General features: G+C 41.9%; 1 protein-coding gene across 5 annotated transcripts in view; it reads left to right on the top strand.

Annotated features, from left to right (window-relative positions):
• The window catches only part of NR6A1 (nuclear receptor subfamily 6 group A member 1), a 192,944-nt gene that overhangs the window by 20,819 nt on the left and 145,712 nt on the right, over positions 1 to 26,413 (top strand). For 2 of the 5 annotated variants that reach the window (XM_044992926.1, XM_044992925.1), the window contains exon 2: positions 18,324 to 18,365. The exons of 2 other annotated variants lie outside the window; for them this stretch is intronic. In XM_044992926.1, coding sequence (XP_044848861.1) covers positions 18,324 to 18,365 — 42 coding nt within the window. Of the gene's footprint in view, positions 1 to 18,323; positions 18,366 to 21,098; positions 21,164 to 26,413 lie in introns of those variants that run through there. One more of the 5 variants, XM_044992929.1, reaches the window with a different exon arrangement.

Genomic DNA, 26,413 nt, shown 5'->3' with positions numbered 1-26,413 from the left:
TGGTGAATTTTGAATGAACTAACATTCAGTCAAAAAACTGCATCAGAGATTCTTCTGAGAAGACAATTCATGGTAATATGATAACATATCAAACCCACAAGTAAAGCAAAACTGTCACGGATATCCCGAAGCTTGCTTTGTCACAAATTCATTGAGGCTACGTAGCAGTAATGCCATCAGACAGGAGCTCGTTCCTAAAATACTTACCTTCATGCAGCAAATTGTACATGTTGGTCTCTACTGCATTATACTGTAGAGGGGAAACTGTTGTATGCAGTCCTTAGTCTGAGTAGGTAAAAGATCAGCTTTCTGACTGCCCGGCTCTAGCCTAAGGAAGGAGAAGTCAATCTGTATCACAGTGGGGTGTTTCTTTTTAGAGTGCAAGAGCTATGTAACCACACTAAAGTGAGCAACATATGATGAGCCTGTATGGTGGGACAAGATGCATACTGTAGCACTGTGAAAAGGGTAAAGTAGTGAATTGGAGTTCTGTGGGGCCTTCAGAGTGGGTCAGACTTTGTCTAACATGCACATATTTTTGCTTCAAATTGGCTTTATAAAATTCTTATGTCTGTGTGCTGATTCTGTAGTGTTATCTACAAAAGTTTCACAAACAAAATTCATCTGCCAAAGTTATCACTCATTGAAAGAGAGACCGAAGGGGGGTGTGGTGGTGGGGGCCACACACAAAAATTGATTAAAACTATATGCCAGCTACACTTCACTTCCTGTTTTGTTTACTCTTGTGTGGTGATTGTGAAAGTGCAGACTCACAGGAAACATGATTTGGAAACCAAGTTAGTTGTCGAATAAACATAACTTACAGGCTACAGCTGCTAAAGGATGAGTGATATGTGAAAGCAGGAGACTTTGTTCGGGACACACTGGAAGAGGTACTAGTGAAAAACAAAGTGAAAGGAAAATTACATTAATGTTGATAGATCAGTGAAAGTATTAACTACTGGTTACTTATTTTAGGCAATTTTGATCTGAGTTGGAAAACTAAGGGCAAAGGCACCAGCATCTTTGCAGAGGGATGAGTTTTTGATTAATATTTGAATCAGTTTTTGAAGACATTGAGTTGTAAAATGAGTGGGGTTTTTTAAAGGCATGATTATTTGACTGTAAAGAACATTATTTTGAGAACATTACAGGAAGCTCTTTTGTCACAACTGAAGGCTAACTCAATCTAATGATGACATTAAATGTCATCAACCATTTCACTGCTGATCATTTTAGCAGAAGCCTCAGGCTAATATGCTTATCCACTGTTGGATGTAGCTATAAATAGATACCAACCAACATCGCTTCCATCTTGCTCAAATTGAGCCAACTGCTGTCCTTCCCTATCCAGCTCGTACATGCTTCTGCATTAGATGAGAAATGTCAGTGCTGGGTGTCAGTGTCATGCTGATAGGGCCTTACCTTCCTTAATCGACTCATGTTTAACAAAAGGTGACCAGAAATTGGAATGAAACCATTGATTCATTTCATGTACAGTGCTGAACAGCCATCGGTTGCTGCTGACCTGAGGCTGGGATGGAGGCAGCCTATTTTGAGAGAAATGGCTCCCATTTCCAATTCCTTGAAGCATTCAGTCCTTTGGCTAAAATCATGTTAAACTTGAATCAAATCTTGTTGAGAAGGAACTTCTTGCTGTTCCTGGTTTTACAAAAAGGGGTAGATGCAGTGTTTGTTTAATGTTACCAGTGGGATTTGAGTGCAGAATAACAGATGGAGGACCAGCAGTAATGGAAAGGGAAAGACCACCTGGTAAAAGGGTTCTAGGCCATGGAATAGAAAAGCCCTTTCATTCTGTTTATGTAGGTTACTTAGGCCTATCCACACAAACAGTTGTACCATTTTGACTAATGTTTTTAATACAAATATTGTTAAATGGAACAACTGTGTGTTGACTGTTATACTGGATTAGCTTGCCCTGGTAAACTTACAGACACAAAACAAATCCAATAAGACTCATGTTAATGAGAGTTCACGCACACAAATTATACCTGTTTAGTTACTCACTTTTGTTAACTGGTGCAACTTCTGTGTGTAAACAGGCTCTTAGATTGTCATCTCTCTGGGCAAGGGTAAGAACCATCTTTGTCACATGTATATACAGTGCCTAGTACAATGAGGCCCTGGTCCATACTTGAAGCCCCTATGTGCAACTGCAGTACACATAATGAAGTATTTTGAATGAGCCTGTCACTATACTTGGTATCTAATGAAAGCATAGTAGTGGAGGGAATATAAATTCTGTAATATACTGTGAGCCAGCCTCCTACCAAACGCACTGAGCCAAGTGACAACGGGAGGCTTGAACAGACAGTGGGGCAGAATATGCCCTTTGTGTTGCATTCAGCACTACTTGTGGAGACAAGTGAGTACGAGGAGGGCACAAAAGGATAATTGCTATTGTGTCATTATGTCAGTTCACATTTTGATGGTTCTTTGCTGCCAGAAGCACTCTATACATTTAAATTTTGTATTCTGCAAAATCTGAATTTGTCATGGGGTGCCAGGTTTAGCCCATAGGACATGAGTTGGATAGCACTTCAAAGTAAAAATTTAAAGGAAATAAAGATCACTTTCTATCTACAATAAGGAGATTTGTTTGTCTCAAAAGCAGTCGTATTTTTCAGGATTCTGTTAGTGTTGAGGATCCAGATCAGAGCAATATCTTGGATATGAAAGCAAGCAAATATGTTCTTTTAAAACAAAAGTTTGTATTTTCCTGCTAAACTAGCAGGCAGTCATAAGTTTAAAACAAAGCCTAGCCTTAATGGTACTGTAACATACTAAATGTACATCTCTAATGTTAGTATTGAGCAGTAGACACGCTATAATTGACTCAAAATAATAACAGCATGTAATATTATCCATATAATAAGTATAGAAACATTAAATATCTAGCAAGCACATCCTCACTTGACAGCTGTCCTTCAAAGTAGATGGTGCTAATGTACATTTTTTCCATGTCACTTTCTAAAAATTGTCAGTTACCCCTCATAATCTATAACTATTCCCAGATTAAAAACTACTATTCAATGTAGTTTAAGTTGAGTATAGATCAATAAATTAAGGATAAAAACATTGCATGGATGTTTTAGGTCTTAAAAACAAGCCTTACAAACACAGGAAATTCAGATTTAAGATTAAATTTAAGGACAAATGTAGTCAAAGTATGGAAACACAGTTAAGGGACCCCAACAACATTAAACTTCACTCTGTAGTGATGCCATGCAATAACATGTTCAACTGTGATTAGTGCATAAATGTTTAGCCCCATCTTAGATTAAAATAACTTTGAGCAGTCCGGTGGCACCTTAAAGACTAAAAGATTTATTTGGGCATAAGCTTTTGTGGGCAAAAAACCCACTTCTTCAGATGCATGGAGTGCAAATTACAGATACAGGCACAAATACATATTTTCATTCCTCCCACCCCAGTGGTATCACATGACTGCATCTTCACTAAGTGGGTTTTGGCTTCACCCTTATTGCGAGTAATAAGTGGTGGCTTGTTTGAAAGAGGGAATCCTGCATTTGTAGCATCAATCCTATTGAGAACAAGAGAAAATGGCAGTCATTTTGAAATGTCAGTTGCTTATGAAGAAAATCTAATTTATGAAGACTAGCAACCAGAGATGACCATTGATCCTTAAACAAAAAAGTCTCAACTTCAAATATAGCCAATGCATGGTATTTTGGTGAGTTTTATATATAATGAAAGTTTTACTTGTAAATTCCCAGAAAATTCATTTTGTACTCTAAGAGCTATAATTTTGGAGAGGGTACTCTGTAGTCTTCATACATAAAGTGGTTGAATCCTATCTTAGGGGCAAATTGCATTTTACCTCTAAGTATTGAACTGTAACCAGTGCTCCCATGAAAACTTGCTGTCTCACTTGTAAGCTTTAAATTAGACTGTTTCCTTACTAGCCACTTTCTTCCATGCATAGTTGCTATAGGATTGCTCCTAGGTTGCCCTGCTGAAACAAGGATCTAAGGAGTTCAGGATTTGTACTTAAGCTTTAACAACCTCCTGCCTTAATGTAGCAGTTTTCAGATGAGCTTTGTTTTAAGAAATCCAGCAAGGTTTCTTCTTCTTTGGTTCCCAGCACTTATTAAAATGCTCTAAATCATGTGTCCAATGTGCTGAATAGTGTTGATGCTGCATATACCTACAGCATTTCTGTTAAAATAATTGTAAGTGCATCATAAACCTTCCTGTGGCTCTTGATTAGATTATATTCTGAAAGTTAGATTGTCTTCCTGCTTGAGCAATTTCGGAAACAGATGTTATCTGGAGTATAAAGTCTGTTTTGATTTTTGTTTTTATTATCCTTGATTCATTTTTTAGTCACAGTAACAGATCAAATTAGTATTATATTCACTGTTAAGGGTCAATGGAAATATGTATTGATGCAACACCAAATATGGATGGTTATTTAAAGAGGAATATTCCCACTGACATTTTTCTATGTGAAAGGCTTACCAGCCTAATTTTAGATTTCATTTTATATTGCATTTACTGTTTTTGATGGTTCTTAAAAGTAGAGTACCTCCAACAATTAATTAGAATAAACAGCAAGGAAAAAATCTGGCAAGCTTTTGAACAGTGGCTCTCAAACTTTTTTTACTGGTGACCCCTTTTACATTGCAAGCCTCTGAGTGTGACACCCCACCCCTTATAAATTAAAAACACTTGTTAATATATTTAACACCATTATAAATGCTGAAGCAAAGCAGGGTTTGGGGTGGAGGTTGACAGCTCACAACCCTCTCGTAATAATCTCGTGACCCCCTGAGGGGTCCCGACCCCCAGTTTGAGAACCTCTGCTTTTGAATAACCTAAATGATTTGATTTAAAACTAATTGTGTACTCAATTATGAGATGTTACCATCCAGCATCGATAACTTTCTAAATGAAAATGTTTTTATCTTCTGGGACAGAGCCCAAGTGTGTGCATACATGCCAAAAGATGGCAAATTTTAAAACTCTCACTTGGGAGTTGGAGCTTTTTTCTATAGCTTTTTTATGGGATATACTGAATAGTAAAGAGCAACAGTTGCTCCTTGGAGTTTTAACTCTTCATAATAAATATTTAAAGTGAATAAGAATGTGAATGTTTTGCTACAAAGTTACTATACTGACATTTACTAGGTAGAACGTCTGACTAACAATGTTTTTATGTAGGTCATATCTTTCTACACAAAGGCATATAGATGGTATTTTGGACTATAGATGCTAAGAACTTTTCCATACTCAGTACTATGGAATAAGGCTTGAAAGGAATATATTAAACCTTTTGGTTTTGCAAAATAATTTTGATTTATCTGTTCTTAAAAGGCCACTCTTCTCTTCAAAAGGGTTGTAGTTGTCCTCTCCTTTATATAGAAATGTGGGCTTTGCAACGTACATATTAACCTGCTTTCCCACTCCCCATCATGGGATTGGTCAGAGGACAGTCTAGAACTTGATGGGCTGTTTCTCCACGCACTATATTTTGTTCTGTCTTGAGTAACTCCAATTCTAGATCCTGCCCTTAGATGATTTGAGGACTAAAATTACAGTAAATGAAGTGAAAGAAACAAGTTGTGCAATGTGAGCCTAGTGCTTTAATTGATGGACTTGAGGGCTAGATATGGCCGACTTGCTCTGCTAAAGAGAATTATGTTGGATACATATTTTGACTAGGTGGGGGAGTAGACTGACAGAATGGAAGGAGAGTTCCTTTGTGAAATGTTTACAAAGTAAAGTTCATATAAAAACTAAGCTATAACTTAAGTAAAATAGAATACAGGCTAATCCATCTGCATTTCATTTTGAATCAGTTATGACTGAAGTTCTCATAGCCAAGAGTCATTTAAATAAAGGCATGTATGTTTCAAAAGACTGTCTTGATTCTTGTCTCTTCATACTTTCTAATTTTTCCATTAAGGCTCATTCTTTGACATTGCCCACCTCTTTCATAGCACAATGTTAGTTTCTTCTTCGAGTGATTGCTCCTATGCATTCCAGTTAGGTGTGCGCGCCGCGCGTGCACGGCTCTTCGGAAGATTTTTACCCTAGCAACTCCGGCGGGCCGGCTGGGCGCCCCCTGGAGTGGCGCCGCTATAGCGCAGGATATATACCCCAGCCGGCCCGTCCGCTCCTCAGTTCCTTCTTTCCGCCCATGACGGCCGTTGGAACAGTGGAGCACAGCTCAGCTGACCTCCACTTCCCTAGCTACTCGTAGTTTTCTCTCGTTCTGTTTATAGTTGTAGTTAACTCTGTTTGTTTGTAGAATAGTATAGTGTATTTATTTTACAGGGGTTGGGGTTTATCCCCTTCCCCTCACCCAGGGCCGGGTCCGATGCCCGGTCCACAGGGTTTTCTAATGCTCGGCCGGCCACAAGCCGCTGCCGACAAGAGATCTTCTCCTAAGTGCCTCGAGGGATCTTACCTCACAGATAAGTGCTGCATTTGTGAGGCCCTTAATCCGTGAACAGAGGGGAGTGGGGCTTTCGTTTTAAACAGCTCCTGAGGGAGGCAGCTCTTGCTCCTCCGCTCTCGGCGCCGAGCGCTAGTTAGTTTTCACGGCGCGCTCCCTCGGCACCGGACCGCCGGTGCCGCCAAGGCCTCCTGGCACCACTGTCGCTGACTCCGACGTACCCTCGGCATGGACCTCTCTCCTGGAGGATGAAGAGTTACTCTGGCCAGGCAAGAGCCGTCGAGTCCGGTGCTGGAAAGCTCCCCGGTACGGACCGTGGTCGAGCTCGCTATGAAGCTGCATCCGGGGTGCCAGCTATGGTCGAGCTCACTATTCCCTCCACGCCGGAGACAGTGTCCACGGCGAGGGGGCTGATTGCAATGACAGCATCTACGCTGCCTCAACCCCCGGCACCGCCGGTGGGGGTTACATAGTCGATGGGCAAGCCTGCCTTGATCAGACCACCCTGCCTCGGCACCGCACAGCGGCACTGTTCAGGGTCGCAGTTCCGCAGATGTTCTCGGTCCCGTCACCGATCTAGGTCTCGACGCCGCTCACAGTCTCGGCACCGTTCTTCATGTTGGTACCAGTAGTACTCGCGGCACCGGTCAGCATCCCGTTCGCTGGTCCGGGACACTCAGCACCGATCCAGCTCCCGGCACTGCCCCAGACACCGGGACGCCCGTAGCCACTCCTGATCATCGAGCCTCGCACCCTCGGTCGACCGCCTGGCACAGCTTCGGTGGCAGGTCCCGTTCTCGGTACCGGTCTGTCTACCGGTACCGATCCCCGGTGCCGCATCGAGCGACGTCAGTTACAGACGGAGACTCTACCAAGAGCTTTCAGCTCCTCCAGGGCCATCCAGCCACGCATCAGTGTCGTCCCGTGTGGACACTTCATATGCGTAGCACTCTGTTTTCCGATGTGCCCTCCAGAATCTTCCAGGAGACCTATCAGTGGTCATTCTGGACGCCGTGGGTGTACTACCACGCCAGAGGCGTACCGATGATCCCATCTCTCTCCGAGCTCTGGGTGCCAGAGGTGACAATTAGTCGTCCCCGTCCAACCGGTACAGAGCAACCCCCGGTTCGGCACCGGGCTCCCAGATCCCACCGGATCAGGAGGTCGTCCAGGAGCTCGAGCCCACACAGGACCCGCTTGTCCCGGGCCTTTCTTCTTCCTCCTCCCCAGATGAGGCGAGGGCAGGAACATACCCCTCCGGTCCTCCTCTAATCGAAATGCGACCAGCCCCTAAATCCAAAGAGGCTGGGCGTGTGGTCTTAGTGGGCCATAAGATGTACCCGGAGGGGGCCCTGCAACTTCGTGTAGCGAACCAGCAAGCCCTGCTTATCCGCTACTGTGGGTGGCGGTGGGCAAATTTACAGAGTCGGTTCTTCGGAACTCCCGTCAAGAGTTCGATGCCCTCCTGCAGCAAAGGACGGAGCTGGAGAGAGCTTCCCTCCAGGCCTCGTTGGACGCAGCTGACTCCGCTGCCATGACTCTGGCCTCGGGTGTTGCCACGCGGCGCGTTTCAGGACTCCAGTTATTGAGCCTTCCCTCGCAGCTGCGGCACGCTATACAGATCTTGCCCTTCAGTGGCACAGGCCTGTTCTCTGACAACACTGGCCCTAGGCTGCAGAACCTAAAGGGCAGCAGGGTCTCTCTCTCTCTCTCTCGGCATGCACATGCCGGTAATTCAGCGCCGACGCTTCCGTCCCCAACCTCCGCTCTTACCCTGCGCCATGACAAGGTCAGGACATGGCCAGCGGGCGTGGCTTACACGGTCGTGGCCATCAATCCGCACCCCAAAGGAGCCAGAATTAGGGTCCTTCTGACCACCAATGGGGCAAAAGCCTACCCATCCTCGCCCCTCCTAAGGACCCCTCTCACGAGCGATTCCTCTGGCAAGAGGTGCGGAAGCTCCTCCTCATCGGAGCTATACAAGAGGTACCTAAGGGCGAAACCTATTCCCCTAAGCGAAGGGAGGTCTCAGACCTATCCTAGGCCTGCAGGAACTCAACAAGTCACGATGCAGATGAGTTCCGCATGGTACCCAGGGCGACCGTCATCCCATCCTGGGATCCCGGAGACTGGTACGCCGCCCTCGATATGAAGGGCGCGTGTTTTTCACGTTGCCATTTCTCTTCCACACAGAAGGTACCCTCGGTTTGGGGCCTACCATCGTTATTCCCAGTATACGGCCCTCCCGGTTGGCCTCTATACAGCCCAGGGGTATTCAAGGTGCATGGCTGTAATCGCCGCCTTTCTTCGCCACCGTCTGATACACGTTCTCCGTGTCTAGACGAGTAGCTCATTCGAAGAACCCCCGGGCCCAAAGTACCAGTCATGTGGGCATCGACACGAACCTTTTCCTGTGTCTAGGCCTGATGATCAATAGTAAAATCCACTCTGATTCCCATATAGGGAAGGGAATTCATTGGGGCTGTCCTGGACTCCAGACTCGCCAGAGCCTGCTTACTTCAGCCTTGGTTTCAGGCAAGGGTAACAATTGTACAAGGTCTACGGACCTTCCCGCCAACTTGGGCTCGCTCTTGCCTCGGTTTCCTGAGTCACATGGCTGTCTACACGTTTGCAACTAAACATACCAGGCTTTGCCTCTGTTCACTTCAATCGTGGCTCACCTGGGGGTGCCACCCGGGCAGAGATGGCATACTCATGGTTGTCTCGTTTCCCCCGAGCAGCCTAGGCTCCCTCGACCGGGAGTCGGCGTCCTCCCCGGTGTATCCGGGGATGCGGTTTCATTCACCCCTCGGGGTCCCTCATGACAGACAGCCCATCTCTCGGCTGGGTGTGCACCTGGTGTAGTTTCGCACTCACGGCCTTCGGTCAGCGCAAGAGCTGGCCTTACACATCAATGTCCGAGAGCTGAGAGCAGTCTGCCTTGTGTACCAGGCGATTCAGCTGGCGGATCGTCTCAGCAGATCCTTCCTGTCTCACAAGTGGTGGTTTCCTCCCGTCTTTATCTATTCCGTTTTCCAGAAGTGGGTCTTCCCCCGCATAGCCCTCCTCGCTTTCACGAGAACGGAAAGAGGGAGAGAAATTCTCCTCGTTCCAAGGCCTCTCCCCAGGCTCGGTCTTGGAGGATTTTCCTGAGGCCATGGATCAGCCATCTGCCGTACGCTGTCCACTGTCCCCGCTGGTTCACAAGGTCCTGCTCAAACTCCGCAGGGACAGAGCGCCCCTGATCAGGTTCGCTCCAGTGTAACCTGGGCAGCACTGGCACACCATGTTGCTACACCTGTCGGTAGCATCCCTCTTGGCACAGACCCCATGACGCGGAATCACGACAACCTTCACCACCCGGTCCTGTAATCCCTGCACCTCACAACAGGACTCCTGCGTGGCTAAACCGATCCGAGTTACGTTGTTCGGCCTCGGTTCTACGGGATTCTCCGGGGTGGTAGAAAATTCGTCCATTCGGTTAAAGTATCTGCCGAGTGGAAGCGTTTCTCATGCTGCTCCGAAACGCGCAATGTTTCTCCCGCCGAGGTCCCGCTCCATTCCATCTGGTTCCTCAGGGCTTGGAGCGTTTATACACTCCCCCCCCCCCAAGTGGGGCCCCGCCATAAACCTGGCTCTTCAATCTGGTTCTAACCAGTTTTGTGACTGCCCTATTCGAGCCAATGTCAACATGCTCATTGATATAACTGTCCTGCAAGGCAGTTTCCTGTAGTCTTTCCTGCGGCCACACGAGTCTCCGAGCTTCAGACTCTCACAATAGGCCCAAGGGATACTGTGTTCCTCAAGGACAAGGGCAGTTATTACCACGTCCGACCTGCCTCCCCAAGGAGGTGTCGGCCTTTTATATCCACCAGGATATCTTCCTTCCGGTCTTCTTTCCGAAGCCATTCTCTGTGCAAGGAGAGCAACGGTTGCCCTCCTTCGACATCTGCAGGGCGTCCGCAATCTATATCTAGCGGACTGAGCCCTCTCGTAACGCCCCCCAAAACCTTCATCGTACCGGCATACCGGACGAAGGGCATACCTGTCTCCTCCTAGAGGATTTCATCTTCAATGACGTTGTGCATCTGCACCTCTTCTGTTTCGGCCCATGTGCCATAGAGCCTCCTTGCTGCACATTCCGCCAGGGCTCACGCTTCTCAGCTGCCTTCCTGGCTCGCATTCCCTTTCTTGTACACCTACCTGGTCCTCGGTCCACACCTTTGCCTCATTGGTCCGGGAGTCCAGAGCTGTTGCAGCCTCTGGCTTAGCGGTTGCGTTCTGTAACATCTAACTCCGACCCCACCGCCTACGTAAGGCTTGGGAATCACCTAACTGGAATGCATAGGAGCAATCACTCGAAGAAGAAAAGACGGTTACTCACCGTAGTAACTGTTCTTTGAGATGTGTTGCTCCTATCCATTCCAGACCCGCCCTCCTTCCCCACTGTCGGAGTAGCCGGCAAGAAGGAACTGAGGAGCGGACGGGCCGGCTGGGGTATATATCCTGCGCTATAGCGGCGCCACTCCAGGGGGCGCCCAGCCGGCCCGCCAGAGTTGCTAGGGTAAAAATCTTCCGAAGAGCCGTGCACGCGCGGCGCGCACACCTAACTGGAATGCATAGGAGCAACACATCTCGAAGAACAACAGTTACTACGGTGAGTAACCGTCTTTTTTCCTTACTCAGGCTTATAAATGAGAGATCACAGCAGGATTAAGGTTATGTGGTGGGTTTTTTTGGTAAGTAAAGAAAGATGTCTTAGGTTTGGACACAATTTGTGGTCAGAGCAGTCCCTCAGAGGAGGGGTAGTTGGGCCTATGCTCAGATGACAAGCCTTGGAACTACATTGTTGGTGAAGCGGAACGCAGGCCATCTGTGAAATGTGACAGTGATGAAGAGTGAAGGAGTGAGTGGTTCAGTGGGAAGAAAGTCTTCTCATTTTGTTCTTGTAGAGTGATTAATCTGACTCCTTTTTAAGGAACAAATTAGGAGAGGAAATTGCATCTGAGTGTGTGATTCCATCCTTGAACTGTAAAGTAAAAGGCTCCAAAGCATTTGAGTTGGTTATCAGGAAGAAAAAATCAGAACAAATGTGGACTGTGGAATAACTCTCTCCCACTCCTCCTACAATGTTGAGTGCAGAGAATAAACACAAAGACAGGATTACCCATAGTTGTTCCATAGCATTTTACAAGATAAAGTAAACAAAATGATTGAAAGATAAACCACTGCTTGAAACTGACTAAACTCTCTTGGAATTATCCACCACTTTTGGGTTATAAAGCCAATTTTGGCCTTTCAGATACAACAAAAATGTATGAACTTGATCCAAAGTCCGTTGACTTCAATGGGAGTTTTTCCACTGACTGTAATTGGCTAAGCTAAGAGTGCTTCATTACTAATCAGAAGTACAGGTCTGTCGCATCTTACGCGCATTTAACATGCGCGATTTCAGCTTTACACGGTTGGCAAAAACAAAACAGAAAACCCCCCAAAAGAGGAAAAATAACAATTTTAATACTGTACCTGTAGTGTGGGCGATTCCACCCGCCATTCAACTCAATGTAATTTTGACTATACACGGTTTTCGCTTTATGTGCTAACTGCAGAACGGAACCCCCGTGTAAGATGAGACTCGCCTGTATAATATTTGAAAATGTATTCTGGGTATACGTAGCAATTAATGAATATGCCTATGCCCATTTACTTCAATTGCTGCCTGGTTCGAAGCCTGAAAGATGGAACTAAAAAGGTCAATTTTCAAATGCATGCTACAGCTTCATAAAGAGGAAATATCTTAATGGTAGTACTGAGTGATGAATTAATAAGGGTTTCTGCACCATATGTGGGCAGGAAGTGTGTGTGGGGGTGGGGGGAAGTCAAAGCAGCAGCAATACCAGTTCAAGATATTTCCATTAGTAAGGGATTAAAATAGATATAAAACTGATGGAAGGATTTGTTTTTAGAAATGACAGCATTAGTAGTTACTTTAAATTCTTGGCATAGGCACAATAAGATATATTTTTTTAAAATAGAACCTTAAATATTTGAGACCCAGTAAACACTGGGATCTCAATATTTGAAAGATTCCTTGAATTTAAAATCATGTCTGTGTTCCATAGCGGAGTATAAAATTCTATGAAGTTTGAGTGAGATTTCTTTTCCAGTTGTCAAAATCATCATTGCTCTGGGCTTAATGGGAGGGTTTGTTCTGTGTACCAAGGGAAAGGATTTTGCATTTCAGATTTTGGAGTCTAGTTCCTATTTTTTTTTTTAAATGGGAGGGAAGATAGTCTTGCGCTTATAGCACACGAGTGGGAACCAGAAGATGTGGGCTCTGTTTCAAGTTCTGTCAGACTGGCTGTGTGACCATAGATGAGTCTCCATGCCTAAGTTTACCCTGCTGTGGTGTTTGGGGCTTAATTCATTAATGTGATAGTGCTTTGAGATCACATAGTGAAAGTTTCTATATTCAGTAAATGCAAAATATTTCGTAGATGACCCTATATTTTACCCGTAGATCCTCACTTCTTTTTCAGGTGAGAAGCGATGCTGTCTGAGAAGTCTTCTCTAATGTACATTTGGGGTGTTGAACTACAGACTGGCTTCTATTTACCAGCAGAGGCAAATTTGCTGTGGATGACATTTACTTCTGATATGAATGTAATTATATAGCTTGTGATTTCCAGGATAAATAAAAGCTGAAACACAACTGATCTTTTTTTAAAAACAACAACAAAAAAAAAAAACAGAAAATGACTTTAAGCATGTTTGGTTGCTGCTCTAGTACTACTTGTCAGGTTTTTATAATCTTTAAAACGAAAGAACAAAAATCTCCCCTGGGATTATTTCATATGTATGATTAAGTTATTCTGTTTTTGACTTGAAAGCCTTTAGGGTGAAAGGTTAAAGATGTGGTATGTCTTTGTTGCCATACAATGCATTTCCTTAGCTTGAAACAAGGAGATGGGTACAGTGCTATAGGCATTAATGACTAACCAGGAAATTGGAAGGATTAGTGTGCCTACATTTATTTCTAATAACCCACTTAACCCAGAGAGCATCTTGCATTCAAAATGGATGCAGCTGAAGTATAAATTCATTTGATTAAAAAAAAATAGAATTACAGGGTTTTCAGTTCATACTTCAACATATGTTCTATATTGAGGCACTGCATGTAAAAACGAGGTGGCTACGTGAGGGTTAACCCATTGATACTTAGAGGGGAGCCCATTGATAAGGTCTGAGAACAGCAGGAGGAGAGAAACTGATCCCATTGTCTTGTTTCTCTGCTAATGAGTTTCCAAAGCTCTGGGCTCCTCTTCTACAGCAATCTGTCTATTTGAAGTAATAGTGAGTAGTGGCTCTTATCAATTACGGGTGAAGTTCTTTCCTTGTCTTTGAATGAAAATTTGTCACTAGATCTGAAAGAATCTTTCTAATTTCTCCTTGCTACAGAGTAGCTTGTGCTATTATTACACAGGTTAATAGTACTGTACCTGGTGCTGAGGGGTGTAACAGGCAATTGTCTAAGATAGTGGGCACTGAGTGTCAGGGAGACTATCAAAAGGGGCTTTTACTTGGAGAACAAATACTTTTATTTTTATTTATATAGATATTTTTAAATTCTGGGTAGGTCACATGACAGTTGCAGAATATAACTGCTCTGTTCTTCAGATGGGAGCAAGGGAATCTGTAATGCCCACCAGGTGCAAGCTATGCAGCTTGCAGTGTGTCAGGGTATGTTCAGGGAGTTAAGTAGTATTACTGAATCCCATTATAACTCATTAGGCCTGGTTACTTGAGAGTTCCTCCATTTTTGCTTAGTAGTTACAGTTGCTTGGCTCAGTCAGGGTATTTCTGCATTGCAGGTGGGAGCAAGCCTTGCAGCACAGGTAGACAGACGTGCACTAGCAGGGCTTGAGCTAGTGTGCTAAAAATAGCAGTGTTGATGTGACTTGGGTAGCAGCTTGGGCTCTCAAGCTCACTGACCCAACCCTCTGGGCCTGAGCTTTGGTGGCTAAACCTGACTCTGGGCCAGAGTCTCAACATCCACACTACTATTTTTAGCGAACTAGCTTGAGCCCTGCTAGAGTCTAACTGGGCAGGGGGTTGCTCCCATCTGCATAGTAGACTTACCCTTAGTTCTCTGATATCTCCATGTTCAGTAAGGGCTGAACTGGGGTCAAGACTCCTTCCATATAGAGACCTGGAGGTGCACCAGAGTTCTTTGTTTAGCGCATGTTGGAAGTCACTTTTATTTTAGCTAGATTACTTCTGACCGCTTTATCTAGGGGGAGGAGGGAGGATTTTTTTTGGTTTAGTTTACATCTTTTTTTTTTTTCTGATTCTTGGTACCAGTGGGAGATTGACCATTTGTGTTGATGGGTGGCTCTGCTGGATTAGTTTGAAATTGTCTGAGTATTTAGACTGGTTGGCTCTTCTCTAGATTTTTAATCAGAGGTAGTATAGTTTTGTGCTGCATGTAGATGCTTTGCAAACGAGCATCTTACAGACTTAATTGCTGGAAGCTTTGAATGTATCCCTGAATGAAAAGATACTTTTTTTTCCCCCTCTTACTGTATGCCCAGGTAGTATGCCAGTCTCAGTTGCCCACCATGAATAATACAAATAAATATTCCCTGCCTCTTGTTAAACTGCCTCCTTGTCTTTTTGAGGACACTGCCATTCTGTAATGCCTCTTGTTTCAAGCTATTAATAGGACTTAGTTTCTCAGGATGCTTGAGCCATCTCCTATCACACACAGTAAATAAAAAAACTTTTAGGCTTAATGACAATCCATTTTTATGTGGGCCTTTGTCCAAGAGTGTCCTCTGGTTCTGGCTATTCACAGACTTCCCTTTATAAGCATATGTTCTTGTTCACTGGTGTGTAACGGTTGAATGGTAGCTGCTGTTTGGCGTGTGCTGGGTCAGAAGTGCCCCAGATGTCACGGTGGAGTTGGGGGAGATGATTGGAGCATCAGTGCTGAACTCAATGAATAATGGTTAAATTTAATTTGCCAGGATATAAAGGTGCAGGAGCTCCCAAGGCAGACGTAAAGAATTATAGAATGCTCAGTGCAGAACTAATAGGGCCCCTTTTAACCTTTTTAGTTCATTGGATTCTGTGGATGTCTTTCGCAAGAAATAAGTGACAGTATGTTATGTAAGCATGTTCTTTCTGTAAGTGTTGATGGAAAAATGTATTGTAAATGTGGAGTTTATATTTTTCTTTAGTCATATGTTTCAGCTGATTACCCAGAGTAAGTGGATGTCTCTTGAAATGAATTGTACCCATGTCATACTATATCTGTGTACAAAAGGGGGTCTATTCTCACTGGTGCACTTAATCCTCTTTCACACTTGTGGGGGCTAGGCAAGTATCCAGAGCGCATAACCCTCCAGAACTGCCTTTCATCTGTTGTGATGTATCAGCCAAGCTATAATAAACAAGAATTGAACTTTTAGTCTTTTTAAACATGTTTTTAGAGAAACAAACAGCATTTCTATATGTTTTCAACCATCTTTCTGTCTTCCTTTATAGGTAATTCAGCTACAGTGAGATGAATTATGGAAAGATTTGTTTTAGCAACACTTGATGTTACAATCACTTCAGTATTATAAAATTTAAGCTTTAAAAAAACAACCCAAGCTTGAAAACTGAGTTAGAAAAAACATCTTTTTAAACTTGTCTGTATTTGATAAAGAAATCACTGAGGAAAAACATAGATCACTATGCTATTTTTTTAAATAATCACGGTTCCGAATAGAACTGCACTTATAACAGATTTTTCTCTATTTGGAGCAGCAGTGTGTGCTAAATTTACTATGAAATTCTTTCCCCAAGTTTTTAAAAGTGGCAGTTTAAAAAAATTATTTGGAAATTTAGATTAAATTAGTGTGGGGGAAAATGATTAACAGGTACAGCTGGAAAAATTACTTTAAAACATGATGCTTTTACTTCTGCTTTGAATGATTTCAAGTGTTTTGTCATCCAAAGACTGTTTTAGAATGGTGTCACCATATCTAAAACAAAAGCTAATGACAGAGATGGCATCCTACAAACATGAGATAATAGCAGAAGGCAGATGTGGATGGAATGAGCCACAAAGACAAAGTGCTTTTGGAATTGCACACGGCAGGAGCTAATACCATTTGTAAACATGGTGGAAAGTAGGCAGAGAGGTAGGTGGTGACAACAATTGGATTTCCCTTGATACTTCTCCTTGTCTATCACACAATCCCCATACCAGGGTGGCTGAACACTTAATGCAAGCTTCTCCCTTTAACAATAGAAGCCTGAAAGACTTGTGTTGGGAAGACCAACAATAAAGTAGGAAGGGTTCCAGTGTTATTGGAAAGCTGTAGAAGAGTGCGTATATGAGACTTGCCTCAGGGAGTCCATTTAACAGATAATGGTGTCACTGATTTGCAATAAACTAGTTAGGTGGCTGTGTTGATTCTGGGAACGTTTTAGCACCATTGAGATATTTTGGTTGCAGAATATTGAATTTTTATCCCAAATTAAGTGTTTTTCAGTGGAGCATGGCTTTTAGCACGATCTGACTGACTTGGTTGAAACTTTGTAAAGTACTAGAATTTTTGAAAAAGCAAACAATAGTAACATCTAAAGGCTACTATGAAAGAACTAGGTCTTGCTAGATGTTATAGTGGAGACTAAATTGTGTCCTATCTTATTGTAAGCTTTTCATTGTGGCATATGTGCCTTGTTATGTTTAAAGAATAAATAATTATCCAGGGAAATAAAGTAATGGTTTTGGATAGGAGATTAAAAGATGGATTATGGAAACTTGTATGAGAAATCCTTAGGACTTCCCACATGATTTAAACAAGACTTAGCAGCACTGCTCTTATTCTTTTTGACATGTTGCTTGAGGACACTAGCGTTTAAGTTTTAGAGCATGATGAGGTAGGAGGAGGCTAAAATGAGATCTACAAAAAATAGCCTGCATTACATTATTGAGTCATCTATGGAGAAAATTCACAGAAGAGAAAACATTTTTGTCATCATGTCGAGTTCTACTCTTCAGAACTCCCTCTTCTCTTCCCTCCTCCCCATTAATATGTTTATTGACTAAGAGTGGAGATAAACAATGACTTGAACTTGTAAATTATTCCCCATCTGCCTCTCAGCATGTGGCAATTTAATCAAAGAAGAAATTTCATGGGGAGAAGTATCTCACTCCTTATCTTTCTGGAAAACAATTGAGGAGAAGGGTTGCATAATCCCTGATGTGTACTCTTGTGGGACTACAGACATGCATGCTTTAGCAGGTCTGTGTTCAGATACATAACAGCAGTTCTAACAAGATGTGTAGTTCTGCTATGTACCAGACACACAATCTGAGCTTATTGTAACAGCACGTTGCCAGTGGCTGTCACTGGACTATGACTATGGGGACAGGTTAAATTGTCACGTACTCGAATCGGCAGAGGAAACCTTGTGGCCCCCTCAGTTATCTTGCAAATCTGCACAGATGCATTATATATGTAATATTCCCAATAAATAGTATTTCACTGTGTTTAATATGAAGTATGGCTGTCTAAATGTATAACTGATATGTAGCCTAAATATGGTGTAATATGTCCTCTAAGCATCACTATTTGATACTTGATGTGATTCAGCAGCTGGATCTTCATGTATAAAGTTGAGTTACAGTAGCATTGTCTATCTGGATTCTAGAAGGTGTAATGCTTCTGCAACTATTACTTATATCTGGTTTAATGTTGTACATGCATAATCGTTTAAACTGTTAAAAGCGGAGGTGGATTGCTCAACCTTTTCATGGTGGAAGTAAGAAGTTTTACAAGACAAAAACAAAACATTCAGTGCTGATACTTATTTTTTCCCTTTGTAGGATTTTGTCGAGAGTCTTCCACAGAACATGATCCACCCCCTAGTAAGTATTAGATGTAAATGTTCTTGTTCCCTTCCAGAAAAGGATTAGTGCAGGAGCAGTACTCTAGTAGGTATCAATGGGATGCAGATTATATTACAAGTCTTATACTTCATGAAATGTCTAACTCTCCTTTGGCAGTAGATGCCTTTTGATTATTTTGGGATCAGGAGAGGAAGGTCTTCCAGAGCTCCTTGCATGGCTAATGGCTTCCCTCCCTCTGGTTGATGTCTCCTACCACAGCTTATCAGTGCCATTCCATACAGTGTCTTTAGGGTGCTGCTGAATCAGTGGGGCATTTGGTCCCACAGAGGTGGAGTTGCTAGCTCCATTAATGCCCCTGAGGGCTGCATATGCTCTTTATTATGCTTGCTTGCTCTTGCTTTTATTATGCTTAGTCTTGCTCTCATGTCATAGAATCATAGAACTGTAGGACTGGAAGGGACCTCAAGGTCTTCTAGTCTAGTCCCCTGCCCTCAAGACAGGTGGGAATGCTGGGCTTGCTTGTGATCTGAACTACTCGTATGTTCTGCATGGCATGTCAGGGGTAGGCAACCTATGGCACACGTGCTGAAGGCGACACGTGAGATATTCAGTGCCTCTCACACTGCCCGGGTCCTGGCCACCAGCCCAGGGGGCTCTGCATTTTAATTTAATTTTAAATGAAGCTTCTTAAACATTTAAAAAACCTTATTTACTTTATATACAATAGTTTGGTTATATTATAGACTTATAGAAAGACACCTTCTAAAAATTTTAAAATATATGACTGGCACGCGAAACCTTAAATTAGAGTGAATAAATGAAGACTCGGCCCACCACTTCTGAAAGGCTGCCGACCCCTGCATCATGTTGTACTATTACTAGATTACCAAAGAGGCCTTAACTTGGATTTGCACACATTTCTTGAATAGCTAACTGTGGCTGATACCGTAATGTTGGCTTATGCGCTTTGTGAAAATCCTATTTAGTTCAGTGATAGAAGTAGGTGTTCTACAAACAAGAGTATTTTGTAATGGCTGCAAAGCTAATTGCTTTCCAAGATTTTATGGCATTTTCCCAAACCTTTTAAAGCCTGTGTTCCCAACATAGGGTGTTGAAACTACCCTCCCCTTCAATATAGTTAGAAGGGAGTGGCTGGAAGTTAAAGCCACACAAATTCAGAATAGAAACAAGGCACAATTTAACAGTGAGGTTGATTAACCATTGGAACAAACTACAAAGGGAAGCAGTGGTTTCTCCATTTCTTGATGTCTTCAGATCAAGACTGGGTGCCTTACAGGAAGATATGCTGTAGCCAAACACAAGTCATTGGGCTCAATACAAGGGTAACTGGGTGAAATTTAATAGCCTGTGACATATAGGAGGTAAGACCAGATCTAATGGTCCTTTTTTGCCTTAAATTCTATGAGTGTATGAAGAGACTGAATCCTACATCTATATTTCCTGGCATGTGACACTTCACTATATTTGAGTCCACATGTTCATGATCAATGGATACAAAAATCAAACTGTTAAACCATTTCCTCGTCATGAAATATTAAAGTAATTGACTTCTACAGGAAGTCATCTGGTAAGACTTGCTATTAAGATAACATAATAGTAGTAATCACTTAGTGGGCCATGAATACAAATATTTCTGAGAAATCTGGGTAACTGCTTTACATTTCTGTATATTACCTGCCATCTGCAACATCATTTAGTGACCTCTAAGGAAGAGGAGTAGTATCGCCTCCAATTTACAGATGAAGAAAATTAGTGGGTGTTTATGCTAAAATGATCAGCAGTGAAATATTTAACTGTTTAGGTTTGAATTATCCTAATAGCGTTTCAGAGACCTCACTTCATATAGTTGAATACCTAGGGCACATCTCAGAGTGACTATTTCACATTGTCTGTGGTGATAAATGACTGAATTTGCATTGATTACACTGAGGACACAGTTGAAAGTTCTTGTGGCAACCATAATGGCTAGTTGCTCAATTTTTTAAATAAAGCTTTGATTCTAGAAAACAAATGTAGCATATTCTGCAGAATCGTGGACTACACAAGTCCCTAATTAGAGAGCACTTAAATATAGTATTACTAATTTAACTCAGACCCATAGCAGCTCTGGTTTTGCTTTGCTATATCAAGTGATGACCAAGTCAAACACAGAGCATTTGCATGTGTGGGCCAAACTTTCAAAAGAGCTCACTTCCCAACTACTCCTACTTAGGTAGCAAAGTGCTAAGGACCCAAAATGTTCGCTTCAAAAAGTCTGGTCCATAGCTTCTGTATTAAGCTCCAGTGAAGCCAGTAGCCCTATAGCTTTTATCTCATTTGCAATCCATTGCAATACATAATTTCAAGAACAAAGTGTAGATAGGTACTTCTACACCCATTATGGGGTGTGTCAAACTGTTATGGATCTGTTTCTGTTCCATTATGTTAATAAATGGGAAGTAAGCCCGGCTCTGACATATCCCGTATTAGTGGAAGGTACTGCAAAAAGCTTATCATGTAGTGAAAAATAACCCACATTGTCTTTATATTCATCAGGCGAGACTAGATATCCCACCATGATGTAGAGTGTGTGTGTACACGCACGAATCAACTTCAGCTCTTGAGATATCCTTGGGCTGCTAGACTGTTGCATATTTCCACGTTAGCAGCGTGTATGGTTGGAATGTTTAAACATTTGTTTACATTCTATATTCCAGAAGGGTTGGCATCTTAACTGCCTTCCTGCTGCTGTCAATACTTAGGATTCCTGCATTGCTTCCTGGTGTGTGGGAGTCCCACAGATGCTTAATACAGATGTAGGTGTGAGATCCTTGTAAATTTTCAACATTCTGGATACCTGATTGAGAGGGGGACAGTGTAACTCGCATGCTGTTTTGCCTGCTGGTGTAGAAATACCCAACATCTGCTCAGAGCGCTGTGTCCTAACTCCCATAGCCGCTAGAGAGATGATGACCTTATGTAGCGTTACTAAGACACTCTCAGAGCTGAGATCTTCAAAGTCCAATGCTATGTCGCAGGTTCAGGCTAAGTTCATTTCTATGAGTAGCCTCCATATATCCCTTTGATTAGCATAAGCAGGGACAAGGGCAATCAAAGGTCAAGAGAAGTTCAAAATAGCATAACCTTTTCTTGTGTTACCAGTTGGCCCTAATCCTGCAATGCTCATCAAGCTTTTCTTCAACATGTTTACTATACAGCTGTAAAACTTCAAGAACAAGGCCTGGCCTAATACAAGGGAAGCTGGAAATCTAGCGGTTTAAGAATAGATGGTATTGCTACTTAAAACAGGAGAAATAATTGATTTATGTTATGGTACCCAATTAGGCTGTAAAGTGAGAAATGCTTAAAGCAACCCTGTGGCTTAAAGGCTGCTCTTTGCTGAACAGAAATCAGAGCAAATAGGAGGTACCGTAATAAAGGTCATCAGCTCCATGAGCTAAATTATTAATTCCTTTCATGCCACTTGGGCTTGTAAACAGTACATAATACAAGAAAACAATTGGCACTGTTCGCTTATTGGCCAGAGAAAAGGTCATAGGGTAAGTAGTTGGATTGGCAACAGCTGCTCTTCATAATCAAGGAGCTATTTTGTCCTTTTTGTCATCTTTTAGAGCAAACCTGTTTCCAAAACCTTAACTGTCTATAAATCCGTATCTTCTCCACCTCATCCCCTCTTAGCTAAGCCGTTCTTGGAAGTTAAACATGTTGCATGTAATGAATTACAGGAGTACAAAGAGGGTGAGGAGGAACCAGCAGTCTTGTATATTTAAGAGCTTTGTGTTGAAAATGGAGTTTTGTGTTTTTTTGTTAGCTTAGTATAAATGATACATGCTTAAAATCCAACACTCCTTGAGCAAGTGGAGTATAATTTGTGCTTGTATACAGGAGAGCATAATAAAACATTATTGAAATCGAAACTGTAAAGTGCATAATTTATTATGATTTAAAAGCAGTATCAGGAATTTATTTTGCTCTGAACATCACTATGCTAATTGTACAAGAATAGAAATTTTGCTCTAAATGTTAAACATTTTAATTTTTTATATGTTGTACAGAACCTGCAGATTTTCTGTGTATATAAGTTTGGCATGTAGTCCACTGATTTTTCACTAATTTTGTTGTACTACTATGTGTAAAGTATTTTCAGCAATAATGTGATTGCTGTACATCCTTAAACTTGTTAGATGGAACAAGAGTGCAAACAGTACCTTAGCCTCAGTGTTCAAGGAAATCTACTACGAACCATAATTATCGTTGTAATAAACTATTTAATGTTATATTTGAAGGTTGAGAGCAATATCATTGTGGCATTAAACTTAACCCGTAAAACTTGTTGACTTGAAAATCTAAAACAAAGATCCTTAAAGAAATGTATACCTCTCACTGCATTTGTCTTGTAAGAGAGGTAGTTTTAATTTAATCAAGTAAGCTGCATATTGTGGAATGAAACTCGATAAATTATTACAGATGTTTGCAGGTATAGCTTACTGCTTTAAGTGATTCAGTTATTCAGATGTCATTTCCCTTGTGTTGCTAACCACTTCTAACTGAGACTGTTCTCTGCCATCTGACTGACTCAGAAGGCAGCTGACCCCTCCTCCTGCAAACAGCAGCAGGTAACTTAGATGGCCATCTGTTGACCCATTACTTTAGCCTTTTTGAAAGCTAAAGGAGTTGTCCCCATGCCAATTTAAATATTAGTGTGCACTTACCCCTCCAACATCTTCAGCAAATTGTCACTTTTACACTTGTGCTTAGTTTTTCATGTTACAATTCAGCAGCATATGAAGATACACAAACTGTAACAGGAGATGGTCTTAGATGAAACTTCCCAGTCATCTAACATAAATCGATATATATTAAATTAGTTTATAGGTAACAAGAAGGTAATGGTATGGTTAGTGCACTTTCATAGGGCTAACACTTCTATCACTGAGAGGAGATGGGGACACACAAGGTAGTTTATATTAAACGTGTTTTTTTTCTATCTAGAAAACTTGGAAAAATATGCTACATAACGTGAGCATGTGATCATTGAGACTGAAAGTGCAGTATCACCAAGCAGTGCTCCAAAATATTGGTGTCAGAAATGCCAGCGAGAATAAACTCAGATAAAAATACTCAGCAGATCTGGGAAGTAAAATGTCTCTCCTGTCTCCCACTGGAATGTAGCAGGATGCCTTTGAGAACCCTAAGCTCCCACTAATAGTCTTCATCTCAACAGTTTTTGGTCCATGACTGCTGATTCATATAGGATGTTATCTCTGTTCTCATTCCATGTACTAAGACAAAGTAGGGGTATAAACAAAACATTCTTGATAAGTGAAGTTAGAGTAAAGTAGGGAATGAAGGGCATATAACTACAGTGCTCTGCCCACAGTGCACATCTGCTGTTTCCTACAAGAATGGTCTGTTGTAAATGCTTAAACATTCATTTGTAGCTGTAGTGTACCTCATTACTGTAGCATTTGGACACATTTCACATTACAAACAGATGTATAAACACCCACCAGGAGCAGCAATACTGTCTGTCTTCAATTGTTTATTAGTCCACCAGGGAATAAATTGGAAAAATAGGAAGATAAAATGCAGGAAAGATTTGGCCAAAGACAGACCCTTGTATTGTGCTATGAAGGTATGCTGCCAGGAGTGAGTTCTGTGGTTTAGGAATGTAGTGTTGTATATTGCTGCATTGTTTTTGGTCTAAAGGGTAGATGTAGGACATAATCTACTAGCAAGAAAACTGATTCTCCTGCTTGATGGACTTGGGAGATCATGGGGATGTGAGGAAGAGACAAATTCAAATAACGCTAGAAAAGCAGAGTCACAAACCTGTATATCCAGACCATAATGAAAAGGTAAAATATAGGAAGTATTACTGGGGCGGGGGGAAGAAATGATACAATGCCTGGGAATCCTGGACATGCTTTTCAAAAACAAATTCCTGTTGATAGTGATTTCTAAAGTGAGAATAGAAGGCGTTATCTGATCTATGATCACAACTGAACCTATTTCTTGTAGATGGGTCCTTCCTAGATGTCAACTTCTCCAAAGTTAGGGCTCCTGTCTGGAGTTAGACCCCTCTCGAACCTTGGATCCTCTTTTCCTCCCCCAACTGCATGATATTCTTCTATATCTGATACATGCTCCGGGCTTCCTTGTGCTGGAGGGAAACTACTTCTGGTGCAGCTGCTGATCAGATGTTGGGAGAGGGCCCCTGCATTATGCAGTGTTTTGAAGGGGATCTCTTTTCTGATAAGGATCCTTTTGAAGGGGCTCCAGACCCTGTTTGGATCTCATCTTCTTGACCCCTTCTGCCATTTCTAGGGCTGACCCATTTCAGAGGTTAATATGTAGAATTTAAAGCTGATGGAGCCTAGAGTTTAGGAATTCTTTGCAAACTGATGAAAACATAGTTTTCAGAGACAGTTACACATGCCTGTTATCTGACTAGAGAAATGAATGCTTTGAAACAATAGCACATGTTGGTATGGAAGATAGATATCTCTTAAAGGGATGGAGGATAAAATAAAATTGCTTAAATAAAAATCCTAACTTTAGTACTAGTGTCTCTTGATACCTTGAGATATTAATAAAATGACATGAATAAATACAGTAAAGGTAACTTTCTTTTTGCTATGTAATGTCTGAAGAATAAACTTTTAAAACTACATGATGGTGACAAATAGAAGCACAAATACACAGTATGTTTATCATGGGGAGAGTGGCATTGGCTGCTGTAGTACCTACAATTGCATAACTGTTTTCACCCAACCTGTTTCCAGAGGCTCATGACTTGCTGAAATTTTCCAGTCTTAGTCTCAGCCCAAAGACTGAGAGTGTGTGTTTTTTGAATAAACTTGGAGTAAAACTGGTTCAGTTGTCTAAGTTATTGGTAAAGAGAGTGAAATACTTTTCTCCATGTGGAAGAATTGTTGAGATTCCTTTGAATACTTCTAGCCCAGCACTTTCTACTGCAGAAAGTTAAACTTGCATTGAAGTAGCCACAATTGATTATTCTGACATTTGGTTTGCATATGATTAAGCTATGACCCTCTCACAGAAGGTGTACTAAGTCCTTTTTGATATTTTTAGTAAGCTCAAAGAGTACAGTTAAGACTGTGCATGCATGTGTGGCATATTGATGGTGTGAAATGGTTAGGGTGGGTTGCTACATTCTGTAAGGTTTAAGACTGCTCTGTACAACTCCTTAAGTTTTCAGAAGGGCAAACTTAACTTCTAAGGACCTCCTGAAATTCATGGGAGCAGGAGTTCCAGCAATTTTGTCATCTCAGATTTTTGGGCAAGTCTTGATACTTAGTGCTTTTATTCAGACCCCAGCTCCTGAAGTCATGTGATGCTCCCTTTTGAAATGAATGTGACTAAATTTCTAGATATTTAAATTGAAGCTTGAAAACATTAATCAGGCACAACTGAGCATTGCAGCCATGTCTGCTTGAGACTGCATTCTGGGGTTAGTAGGGTAAGTGCGGTCTCCCTTCCAGCTACATTTCAGTACTGTATGTGTATGTAAGGTTCAATTTTGAACCAGAAATGGTTGCAAACATTTTAAGGGTTAGTGACTTCCCTCCAAAGTCTCAACCTGGCATATAAAAATCCCATAAATACATTGGCTTAAAAATTATGATATTAAAAATGTCATGACTTTTGGGGTGTGACTCATGACTTCTGAAAATTTGGGATTGCAATGCACTTTCACAGGTGGTAAACTCTATAGCTGAGATTATGGAATTTAGCTGCTGCTTGTAAGTTAGCAACATTGTAAAGATACTCTTCGTATTCTTTTTAAATAAGAATCTAGAAAAATCTCATCTACATTTACACGAATGTTCAGATTGCATAAATAAGCACTCAAAAGTCTTGAAATACCAAAGTGAATGTTACAATATTTTGAACAATATTTTTATGCCCATGCATGCATATACAACATGGCAGCATACATGTGTGTAGTGTCTCTCTAATTTGGAGATTTATGTCAATTGTAGGGGCTTTTAGGGAGGAAAAAATTAATGCTGAAATTTGTT

Source organism: Mauremys mutica, chromosome 18 (genome assembly GCF_020497125.1).
Source record: "Mauremys mutica isolate MM-2020 ecotype Southern chromosome 18, ASM2049712v1, whole genome shotgun sequence".
NCBI classification, from domain to species: domain Eukaryota; kingdom Metazoa; phylum Chordata; order Testudines; family Geoemydidae; genus Mauremys; species Mauremys mutica.
This window is presented reverse-complemented; position numbering and strand designations above follow the sequence as displayed.